General features: G+C 42.5%; 1 protein-coding gene across 3 annotated transcripts in view; it reads right to left on the bottom strand.

Annotated features, from left to right (window-relative positions):
* The window catches only part of CDH20 (cadherin 20), a 1519872-nt gene that overhangs the window by 263814 nt on the left and 1243403 nt on the right, over positions 1-12655 (bottom strand). For all 3 annotated transcript variants that reach the window (XM_085606877.1, XM_085606876.1, XM_085606878.1), the window contains one exon: positions 7206-7572. In XM_085606877.1, the coding sequence (XP_085463003.1) occupies positions 7206-7454 (249 nt within the window). In that variant the 5' untranslated portion in view covers positions 7455-7572. The remainder of the gene's footprint in view (positions 1-7205; positions 7573-12655) is intronic.

The raw sequence follows: 12655 nt of genomic DNA, 5'->3' as shown, positions 1-12655 counted from the left end.
TTCCGTTTCGGGCCGGGAGACAGATGTCAATGGCTGAAGAAAGCCATGTGTTAATTAAACTTTCATCTTTGGTAGTGATATTGTTGGGTAGAGAGGGTTGGGTTGTGACAAGCTGGCGATTCAGTTGTGGCAGATTGAGTTTTTTCCAGTTTCTATTCGGTCTGAGGGTCTGTATGTGAACTGGTGGACCGACAATAACACTAGTCAAGATGTTAAATTCGACAATGTAGTAGTCGGACCAGGTAATAGGTTTGGAAGGGAGGCAGGTGATGGCGTCAAGGTTCGAAAAGATGGGGTCAAGTAGATTACATGCCTTGTGTGTAGGGCCAGTGTTGTGAAGATGTAAATTAAGAGCGGCCAAATCTTGAAGAAGGTGTGTACAGATAGGGCAGAGTGTGTTGTTAAAGTGGATATTAAGATCGCCAAGGAGAAGAAAGTTCGAGGTTTGCATCAATAGAGTAGCTATATTTTCCGATAAAGAAGAGGCCCATGTGCCAGCAGCGCCCGGAGGACGATAGAGTAAAACGCCCGACAGGGTGTAGTTAGGATTCAATAATAGTTTGAAGCAACCAGCTTCGCAGTTGGGTATGGCTAAATCTTCCCACTTACATGAGTAAGTCCATTTGTATATAATGGCAATGCCACCTCCCTCCTTGCCCGGTCTGTTACGGCTCACATAGGTGTAGTTGTTAGGGAGAGCTGTGGCAATGTCAGGTCCCGTGCAGTCGTTCAGCCAGGTTTCTGTCAAGAACAGGGCCGCCGGACTGTCGGAAACCAAAAGATCAAAAATGTCCCTCTTATGCTTAGGCAGGGACCTGCAATTCAAGCTCAGAAAAGTAAAATCGGTGGAAAGATGTGTGGGGGAGGGGATGACTTGACATGGGGAGGGCTTCCAAAACGTAGAACTGGGGATATGGGTAAGTGAGGGTACTGAGATTAGAGTCAGGGAGCAAACCTGGCAAGATGTGGGGGAGTCCATAGCCCGTAGACAGGGGCAAGTATTGTTTATAGGGGGACGAAGAAATCGCAAGGCATGGCTAGAGTAGTAAAGCCTGGGGTTAGTGGGGTGCGAAGCAGGGGGGGTGGCCCCTGGTCCCGTCTGGTCGCGGACGGGCGCAGACGGGCTTAACTTAGGCGCAACTTCGGCGCGAAGTCGGTGCCCCCGCTGCGCCCGTCCGCTGCGCCTCCGCCACTCCCCCATATTAAATAGTCCGCTGTAGAGGGTGGCTAGTCCAATCCCCTTCCCCGTAGCGCTGAGGGCGGAAGTGCCGCTTCCAGGGACTCGCCGCTCTAGCGGCACAAAGCCGAGGCGGATCGAGTCCGAGCGGGATGAAGAACACAGGCAAGTAATCTCTTAATCAGATTTTCAGTAAAAACACCATATGCAATTTTAAAATATCAGCTTAAAATGTCAGCTTCCTAGGAGCGAAGTAGCATGGCAGCCTGCGCTGCTTCTTAATCTCTAGATATGCCCGGTCACGATCACGTGACTTAAATAGCCTATGGGAAGCCACGAGGCGAGGGCGGCTAGTCCAATCCCCTTCCCCGTAGCGCTGAGGGCGGAAGTGCCGCTTCCAGGGACTCGCCGCTCTAGCGGCACAAAGCCGAGGCGGATCGAGTCCGAGCGGGATGAAGAACACAGACAAGTAATCTCTTAATCAGATTTTCAGTAAAAACACCATATGCAATTTTAAAATATCAGCTTAAAATGTCAGCTTCCTAGGAGCGAAGTAGCATGGCAGCCTGCGCTGCTTCTTAATCTCTGATATATATAGATATATATCTATAAGCGCGCACCGTGCGCGTACGGTAAGCATACCGTATGCGCACGCTGCCGTGCGCGAGCGTAATTCTGATTGGTGGTTACATGACAGTAAACATTCCAGTCGGTCGAAATAAGGAAGTGTCGGCCGCCATTTTGTCTCTCGCAGTCTGAGGCAGTGTAAAACAAAGGTGGAGAATGTGAAAAGGGGGCAGGGTGGACAGTTCCTGACCCCTAGCCTTTGTCAGAGGGTCACTGAAGGACCCCCAAGGATGAAAAAAAACATTTTTTTTTTCGAAAAAGCGCGGGGTGCGCGCACTGTGCATGCACGGCACGCACAACGCATCGTGGGCGCTCGGTGCGCGAAAGCGCGCACGGTGCGCGAAGCGCTCCGTGCGCGCACGATGCGCGCACGGTGAAGAACCTGAAAAAAATATATATTAATAAATACATAACTTAGCATTTTAAAAAACGTACAAATTCACTTAAAAAACCATAGGTTTCACACACGTTATAGTTAGGAACTAGCATTTAAAAAACCTTGCAAATTCCCTTAAAAAACCATAGGTTTCACACATGTTATAGTTAGCTGGACATTTCCCTCGTAAAAAACCAATGAAATTCCCCCGTTATAGTTAGTGCAGGCAACTATAACTCACGCGACCGCAATCCTCTGCTGATGACGTCAGATATTACATCACTGATTAAATATGTGTCTTTCTGAAAAATAAATATTTGTAATATATGTATAGCTAAAGATTAATGGAAGAAGACATGGGTAAATAGGTGCCTAAATACAGTGATGTCATATCTGACGTCATCAGCAGAGGATTGCGGTCGCGTGAGTTATAGTTGCCTGCACTAACTATAACGGGGGAATTTCATTGTTTTTTTACGAGGGAAATGTCCAGCTAACTATAACATGTGTGAAACCTATGGTTTTTTAAGTGAATATATATATATATATATATATATATATATATATATATATATATATATATATATATATATAATTATTATTTTTTTCACTAAAAAAAGAAAGATTATAGTGACACAAATAAATAACAATGGTGACTAAGTTTAAATTTCAGCTATCACCGGAAAACCAATTTTCCTCAGGTCTTCCATTTCCCCGTGTTAGTCTGTCATGAATCTGATTGCAATATTCATTGAGATGAGACCCTTGCCCTCAAAGAACAAGTAATGATTTGGTGAAATCTTGCCGATATCAGATGTTCAAACTCAAAAAATGCATCATCTGTCTATTTATTACTTGCATAGCCTACACATCGCCTTCGTATAAGCTTCAAGGGCTACACCCCTTGCTTTTCTACGAATGGGTTAATCGGCCCTCCTTAGAAAAGTCACTTAAATAATGTTTTGTACCTTGAACTTCATCGAAGATCAACTGAGTACATTCTGAGACAGGAAATACTATAGTCAAGGGGCGGCAGAAATATCACAAAATGAAAGGCTTTACCATTGCAAAGCATTGTTTAGCTCTTTCATCAGAAAACAGCCAGCAGAAGTGGAAATTTGAAAAAGTCACTGAGGGTGTGCTTATCTTCCCTACTGACACACAAGTGTGCATTGCTCCGTAATAGTGTTTGCACAAAGTAGCTGTTTTCCTGTGTGGTGCAATCCGTCCTCGTGCTCGCGCTCGCGGTGTCCACGTGGCACTGTGAGGTCAGAGCTGTGGAAGTAACTGGGCGGAGAATTTGAATGTTGGCAGTTATGTTAGCGAGGTGTCGGTGGCAGCTATGCGAGCGAGGTGTTAATTAGACTGCTGGATAAATACACTACACACTGCCGTATATCGTGTCCCATGCCTCCTTTTCAGGTGCCCGCCTGTATTTCGGCACAGTAAGATACCATGCATGGCCGACTTTAATTTCCCGGCGTTGATTTATGTATGTATGGGTGTTTCTCATGAAATTCAAATGCCAGCATTCGATCATAATGGAAAGTGCTTGAACATATATGCAGTTTGCTGAGCTCTCGGGGTATCTCTTCCAACCAATATGCAGATGACACACAACCTCCTTGCATTTGTCTAAATTAAAATGATCGAATTGATTGCATTAAACAGTGCTTTACTTAATTACATGGCTGGATAACTCTTCTGAAGCTCAAAGTAAATCCTTAAAAGGGTGAAATTGCTATCATTCACTCTGACCCCAAAAGCAATCTATTGTTTGACGAGAATGACAACCTCCTAAACAATGCACTCACCCCAGAAATCATTCACAACGCCAGACTTCTCTCTGGACAACAAACTGAAAATAGATCCAGATTTAAAAACAGTGACAAACAAAACACAGTTCCAACTGGGTCAGGTCAAAATAATCAACTCCCGATTCCACACAAATTACGAAGGTCTACAGTATAGGCCTCAGCTATATCCAGATTTGGGTACAGAAGTTCTCTACTCAACAGTCCAACTGAAACAAAACTAGTTACATGCCCCAGACCGGAAGCAGCCTTTACAACAAGGTTTTTACCTCATTGTACCTTAAACACGCATTTTTTTACCACGCATGTTTTTAGAACACATATGCTTTTACAACATAAGCATTTACCAAGCATTTAAGGTAGGTTCAGGAGTGTGGGGGGTCTCCCCCCACAAATACATTGTTTATATATATAAATATATATATATAAACAATGCATGGTAAAGGCACACGTTATAAATGCATATGCGATCTAAATAAATGTGGGGAAAGCTATGTGTGGTAAAGACATGCAGAGTATTTCCCTCCATTGTTCCTTCATACAACTGCGCCAGACAGACTCGTCTCCAGCTCTAGGAAATGTGATCCTATAAGTTGCAGATCAGAAATCCCTAATATGGTCACAACTCAAAGCTCAAAGCTCCCTCAAGTCTATCTGAATCATTTCCAAAACCCGGAACCTGAACACACCCAACTACATCAATTAAAAATTCAAATCTGCCAGAGGATTACTCAACAAACCACACTCTTCTTGGAAATGCCACAATTCAATACAAAATCCATCCTAACACATATTTACTTTAATTTTTGTTCCAGAAGTATGACATTAGACCACCAAAGAGAGCTTTCTCACTACTGACATTGAAAGAACACCTCATCATGAAGGGCCTCATTTACAAATTTTTGGCGTAGGGCAGAAATGCAGTCCTTCTTGCTGCGCTGCCTTATGTCAAAATAAAAGGACAGGAATTTTCTTACCTTTTTGTACCTATGAGATACGGTGCATTCCTGTCCCCTTCCCCACTGCTGGCGCACAATTGGCTGCCATGTACCAACGCAGGCACGCTTACACCATGGTGTAAGGGTGTCCACGTTGTTGGAATTATTGTTTTTGTGCAGGAAGGGAGACCTTCTTGAACAAAAACAATCAATGGAGTCAATTTCTTTGTACTATGTATGTTGCTGAAAGCAGCAAAAATAGAAAGAGGAAAAAACTAGCAGAAAGTCAAATATTTTTCTTGTTGCGCCTCCCCTACGCATTTGAGGCATTCCCAGGTTTGCAGATATTGTAAATCTGGGAATGTGTGAAATGCCATGGGTGTTACATGGGAACACCCACCGTAACGGCCATGGCACACCTCCCCATTGCAATGTTAGGCAAGGCAGTGACTTGAGCAGCGTTGCCTCACACCATATCTACAAGGTCATGAAAAGCCATGCAGGGTGGCTTTATGCGCGCTGCAGGAAAATCAATAAAAGTGACGCTCGGCACTGCACAGGGGTTGTTAACAATCCCCAAAGGGCCTTATCAGAGACTAGGGAATACTACATTGCAATTTACCCCCTCAATTGGCATACTCCAACATCATCAATCTATACATTTGTCCACATATACACGTCTATATATATTTAAACATCTAAGTCCCTTTGATTGCTTGAAATAGATTTTTTACTTTTGCTAATATCCATAAATTTGCACTCACTCAAACTGTCATCTGTTTGACAATATATACAAATTTATTCATCTCACTGTTGAGCATCCTAGGCATCTGCTTAGAATATTCCCAAGCCAAGTAAAAATTGAAAACTAAAAATAAAATAAACTTACCACAATGACAAAGGGTACTTCCAAAAGTATTTGTTACATCTACATTCTTACAAACCTGAATCATTGTCAATTAGGACTCTACCTTGGGTGTGCCAGATATTGAAACAAGGTGTTTTCTGCAGTGCACAAGCATGCTTCTCGAGTCAGGTCAGGTCCTGCAGACAGTGCAGAACATAAATATAGGCTGCTGGCTCACTCATGGTCTGACTTTCTATGCATTTGGCCCTCAGGCTCTTGAGCACCTGAAGCACCCTGGGAGAGGGTCGTAACCCTGAAACTTGCAGTATGCTCAATATAAATGATCAAATTAATCAAGTCGATTCATAAACCTCAGGGCGTGCGCACCGACGTATCTCTTAAATTTTTCATGGACGCCTCATTCTATCAGATGCGCAGTGCTGCAGGCCTTGCCATTGAAACACCACTTGAAAGGTATATTTGACCAACTTTATTTCAATCTGTTTCTGGTGACCTAGCTATATATTTTACCATGCAGGGCAATGCTGGGCAATGGCAACACAGGACAGAATTTTACTTTCATATTATACAAGTATTGTTTCTCCGTAATAGCAGGTTACTTGCTACCAAGTGAGTAGAATGTGTACTCTGCTGGAGCTTTTGAGGTAAATAATCATGAATGTTGATCTGTGTCATCCATAAAAATGTTTATAAGTTTGCTGATGATCGAATCATCCAGCCTATTATGAATATCCTGCCTTCCATTGTCTGAATGTGCTTTGTAATTGTGTACCCAGGCATAATCAGATGAACTATTTGATGGTGGGTGACTGTATGTATTTACATATAACTGCCCTATTTCAAAGATCTGTTACTAGAGTCTCACCTTTAAAAAATAAACTCAATTTTTTTTATTGACAGACAAATAGGTAGAATGGACAAAACCTATTACATTAAATACCCCAGCTATTGTACTCTTACATAACCCATCGGTACATGCACCCTTGCCACCAGTTTTTTAAGATCCATTTCACAACAGAATCCGTCTTTTAATTATTTAGTAACATTAAAAAAATTGCCTTATTATATTGAAAATTTTCCCTATCGCAGGGCATACCAGCTCTGTAACGTTGAGAAATGATTACCCGGCACACTTTGTCATTTTAGCGAAGGCGCTAGTGGATGAAACAGAAACACATTGGCAGCGATTCCCATGTTATCCTCCGTCAGATCACTGAAGTCAACCTTTACATAATATGAACTGAATCATATGGGGTGATGATGTACATATACCCTTCTACCCTTTCATTGTGACTCTAGTTGGCCAACTTGACATATTACCTTATAGCATTAGGGAGAGAGGAGGCAAACAATTAGAATCAGGTTAGCAAGACTATTTGACTCATTCTGTTCCATCTCTTCTCACCTTGCCCACATAGAGAGGGTCTGATCCAGTGTACTCCTCAAGAACAAAAAACTGGTTCCACACCCAACTTCTCTTCAGCCGGCGATGCAGCAACTGCACATTTATCGTTTGTTTGTTTTCAGACCCTTCTGGTAAATCCCCAACATTTTCAGGTAGTGCAGTTGTAACCTCCAACAGCGTCAAGAAGAAAAACAATAAGACACTTCCAAGACAGCGGCATGCGTTTTTCATGTTGCCTGCAGTCCTCATCAGCGGAAAGGTGCCTTGATACCTTTCAATGTTTTTTTAGCACCAAGTTCTAAGTGGTCTTCAACAATAAGAGTATTCTAAATCGATAGATGTAGGCTTCAGGTCTGATGGTGATTACCTGTAAATATAATAAAAAAATAACAGTTATTTTCTGCATATTTATTGATCATATGAGAAGAAAATTGCAAAATACTAAGACCAGAACACTATATTGTACTTAAATAAAAAGTTGGCTTATTTCACATCAGACAGGCCGCTAAAACCTCTTTTTCGCCCCATACAAAATATCATAAAATACAATTTTCTCATACCGCGTGTCTATACTCCAAGCAGTTCACAAGATGGAAAGTCTCTGGGGAAGAGCAGGATTCAGTTAAAGAAAGAATAACCCATTTGAAAAATAATTGTTGCCAAAAAGAGACAGACAGCTTGAGGTTGCGGAAGAAAAAAAGAGCCCTCTGGCACCATTTAATTCCCGAGCTTGTTATTACTCGTTTCCCCTATTCAGCCCATAATCAGTGCGAGAGATAAAAGGCGGGAATCCCAGCCCCTGGCAGTGCCAATTTCTTTTCCAGAAAGGAAGACAAACTATACACTGGTTCCTCACAAAGAACATAATGATAAGGTGTGCGCTAGGTGCTGCGGAACAAAGCGACAGCATATTTTTTACGTATGAATGTAAACCTATGGGGTGAAGTCGGTGGGATTCAGTAACTTTGGCTGCTCTGGGCTGCAGTTTTTTATTTATTTGTCAGAGTTAACAGCCTCATCATCTAAACTTTTTAAATCAAAAGTGCTCCGGAAAATAAGGTCTTTTTTAAAAAAAGTTCACCTGTATTACTCCCATTTACATTTGTGAGTTTGTATCTGCGGAGATGTACCAAAATGTTGGCAGTGCCTCATAGAGAGAAAAAAAGTGCTTCAACAGCTGCAAGCGCTATATAAATAGAAACCTTTTCCCCTCTTCTATCCCTCCACTATACTTCTCAATCCAAATAACTGACTTGCATATCCACCACTCAAATTACTTTCATATTTCACTACACTAATTCACCACTAATTCTTTATGGGTTCCAGAGTAGTGTCCTACTCACCGAAAGAGCGCTTCAACACCCCATCAGGGGTATCAAGCGCTATATAAATGCAAACCTTTTCCCCTCTTCTATCCCGCCACCATCCTTCGCAATCCAAATAACTGACTAATATCTACCACTCAAATTATTTTCCTTTTTCACTATACTAATTCACCACTAATCCTTTCTGGGTTCCGGAGTAGCGTGCTACTCGCCGAAAAAAGCGCTTCGACGCTTCATTAGGGGTAGTAAGCGCTACATAAATGCAATTACAATACATTACATTTCGGCTCACCGCAGTCTGACTGTAATCAATCCATTAAGCCAGCCTACGCCTGCCGCCAGGTTTCACACTCGCCCGCCTCCTCTCCGAGGGCCAGGGCGGCAGCTAATGTGACACTTCGAGGATTTGAATGGTCAGTTAATCATTGTGGCGCCCACAAAGGGGCCGAGGAGGCGGGCGGCCTCACGCAATTGAGGGAGCGCTGAGCGAGGCGAGCTAACAAATTTCCCCTCTTAGGACTGAAAGGCGTGTTGTGGCAGAGGAATGCCGGCCTGCATCAGGAGGGCACTTTCTCATCAGTCAAGCCTCCGTTGTTGTCATGAAGTGAAATTAGGCTGTGACCTCACTCCGGGTCAGGGGCTGTCGTGGGCTATTCTTTCTCAGCGTTGTTGGGCTTAATGAGGTGGCACGGCACTCAAGTTACTCAGTCAAAACACTCGGCATATACTCCCTGGCATTCAGGCTGTCGCTGTTCACTTAAGGGAAAGCCGCGTCTTCCTCTCTAAGGGACAATTGGCATTTTGTAGACACACACACAGGTTTCATATAGCTGCTTGCAATTACGAGTTTTTGTGATATTAGACTAACGAACAGGCATGCTAGGGTTGGATACTTCAGTGTTTTCAGCTTAGCGCTGGCAATGGAAAACTGCAACCAAACTTAAGTTATTTTAAATAACACTGTTTTAGGCACTGATACAAATAAAACATATTTGTGATTCTTTTACATTACTGGCCCACCAATACAGCACAGTTTGAAAGCACCTTGTTAGTATTAGATATATCTAATTCTTTACTAGTGTGTTGCTCATACAGGAATACCCATTTCTATGCGCTTTCCTCCAAAACTAACCGCACTGTTCTGTTCGCCACATCTAAAGCGTTTAATAACTTGCTTCTCAGAATTCACTGGGTTTTTGTCGTTTCTATGAGTGAGACTTTTAGATAACGCCGGACCGTATTACTGAAAGTGAAAGCCCTGGGCAAAATACACCGTTTGTTTTTATGGAAGCTGCAACATGTTCCTCTCCATACAACAAAACACACATTTTAATCGGATATACCCTGATTAGTGTTTAATTTGAGCTGGTGGTTTTCATGAGCACCAGTTAAGGACACATTCATGTATGGGGAGATTACGTGATTTGCCCAGAATCACAGGATGTTGAGCTGGCGCAGAGACTTGAACCTGGTTCCCCAGCTCCAAAGTCGGCAGCTCTGGCCATTACGCCACACCCTCTCCCCACTTTCATGGTTAGTGGTAGGTTCTGTTGTAGGTGGCGCTAACAGAAAAAGTGGGCTGGTCAAGCTGCCTCCCTTATTATTTAACACATTAAGCAATGGCCCTGATTTGCATAGAGGTGGCACGTTTGCAAACACAGAGACCTTCATCTGCAAGGATGATGCTCCCATCAGGGACCGCGCATCGGGATGATGCCCCACCCCATGGAGCGCAGAATGTAGACCGCCCAGGAACCCTTATATGACACAGAGATCCACACTTGCTTGATGAGAGCTCTAAATATGACTGGTGGTTCGTCCTCTGGGGAGTGGGGACCATAGCCTGGTGGACCTGTGGTCAGCCAGCCAAGTACTAAATGACCCCCTAAATGCTTGGGTAAAGGCCAAAACCTTTTCTAGAATTTCTTATTACATAGTGCTATTTACATACTTTCCAAATGTCTAAATGTACCGAGTTATTCCAAATAACTTTGTAGCTTCCCTATCTTAAGAGTCTCTACTGCTCAGATGGTGACCTTGCGGCATTATTGAATGTGTTGAATGTTTTTGGTTGAGAATGGGAAGGAAATCCCGCAGTATCCGAGCAAGGCTTAGCTTGAGTCTTCAATACTGAAAGGTATCCAGGATTATTCCCCCTTAAACTCTTCAATGGTCACAAATACATTGTTGCCGAATAAGTCCACCGGTGTGTGGAAGCCCATTCTGGATAAAATGTGTTTATATCCACCTTTTGGTTTGATTGAGATACGGGGTATGTCTGTACACTGAAGTACTTGTGAATATGTGACTACTAGAAGTAACTTCGCAGCCAATCACTTTCAGACCTAGCTCATCATGAGCCGTGTGTTAACCTCCGATGTTGGCGTTGGCTTTAATCCCAGTATTATCCCCTGCACTGGGAACGCCAAGATCAATTCAGTGCTTACACGTGGATGAGGTTATTCCGAGGACAAACAATACAATTCTGTGTGCCTGTGCCATTAAATATTACATATCAAAATCTGGAGTTGATATTACATTGTTCACATAAGCCTGTTTAAGAGACCCCCACCTAACCCTAGGGAGACCCTTGGCCCGCACCAACTCATCAAAGGTAAATATCAATTGAGGGAAAAATTACTAACAAATGCAATTTTGATCACTTCTTGGGCAGCTCTTTGCCCCTATCAAAAACCGTAGGAATTATGCTCAGTACATTTTTTTCCATAGCCTTATCATTAAACCTGACACTTGAGTTTGGCCGTCCTCCATGAGAACTTAGTCCCCGCAACAGGGCATTAGTCTTTTAACGGTAACAACTACGATTTACTCAAATTATTGCTTAGACCGGAGTGTACTCAATATCACACTATTTACTACACTTCTTGGTGCAGATTCCTTCATATTCAAGATTGCGGTGTGATGATGTAAGGTGATTTGGTTATGCATATACTTTTCATGAATAAGACATGGCAAAAGCTTCACTGACCCAACAAAAAAGATAGGAGACAATGGGTAACACTGCCAGTTCCCACTCATCAATAAACTGTTTTGAATTTGCTATTGCCATTGCACTGGATAGAGATATACATGAATCAGATAAGCAACTACTACTTATCAAATGTCCAATTTTAAAATCACTTCCTCTAATATCTATTAGTCATGTGCTGAAGTGTATTTTTATTTGTGGTCCAGTTTATGAAACCTTTCATCTCTCCGAAATCTTTTCAAAATATGAATAAGTAGCAGGCATTTCAGTGGAAATGTGACTCTTGAAAGTTCAAGAAGAAAACAAGCATTGGCAAAGCTTATAGGTCTTGTTTTTGGTACCTACTGGCTTGGCATGTGGTTTTTAGCAATGCTGTACAGAATCTTCGATAATGAGTAGCATGGGTAAAGAAAACAAACTAAAACAAGCATTTGCAATGCAATAGGTCTCGCATTTACACGAGTTTAAGCTATTGGCATTTCTTACATCAGCTAATTAAACACTATAAAGCACTATAGCACGGCCACTAGAATTAAGTTGCAGTGAAGAATAGGGTTGACATAATTATGCAGCAAGGAAAGTCGAATATGTAACATAATGTGGCACAATATGTAGCAGTAATATTTCAGTTTTTTTGACAGTTTAACAACTACTAATAGTGTATGAGCAAAGCCACACCTCATTAGTACCAGTTTAACACCTGAATGCAGCAATCGTCAACTGAAAGCTGACCAGTTAACCCTTGCAGAGGGTTTGCCACTGCGCCAAACCACATATGATCCCTTTTGTTTAGAAAGTGTCTACACTTGTCTATGAATACCCTTGTCTACACTGTGTGCTACAAAGTGTGAAGGGTACAATGAGAACGGTACACAACACAGAAGGCGTACCTAATGAAGGAAAGAGCCGTGGGTTAGAGGGAGCCAAATCTTGCAAACCTTTAATGCAGTTTCGAGCTTAGCAACAGTTTCTGAAAGGAAGATTCTAGAGTCCTCACTGTCAGTAATGCCGAGCGCGGACTTCGGAGACACGATCAGTGTTTATTTATTCAACGGTAGCTGCCTTTCATTCAAAAGACTGATCGTGACGGATTGTGCATAATTTGTACATTACAGTACGTGTCAAGTGTGTGTGTG

This window comes from Triturus cristatus, chromosome 5_2 (assembly GCF_964204655.1).
Source record: "Triturus cristatus chromosome 5_2, aTriCri1.1, whole genome shotgun sequence".
NCBI lineage: Eukaryota > Metazoa > Chordata > Amphibia > Caudata > Salamandridae > Triturus > Triturus cristatus.
The sequence above is the reverse complement of the archived record's forward strand: the minus strand, read 5'-3'. Positions and strand labels throughout refer to the sequence as shown.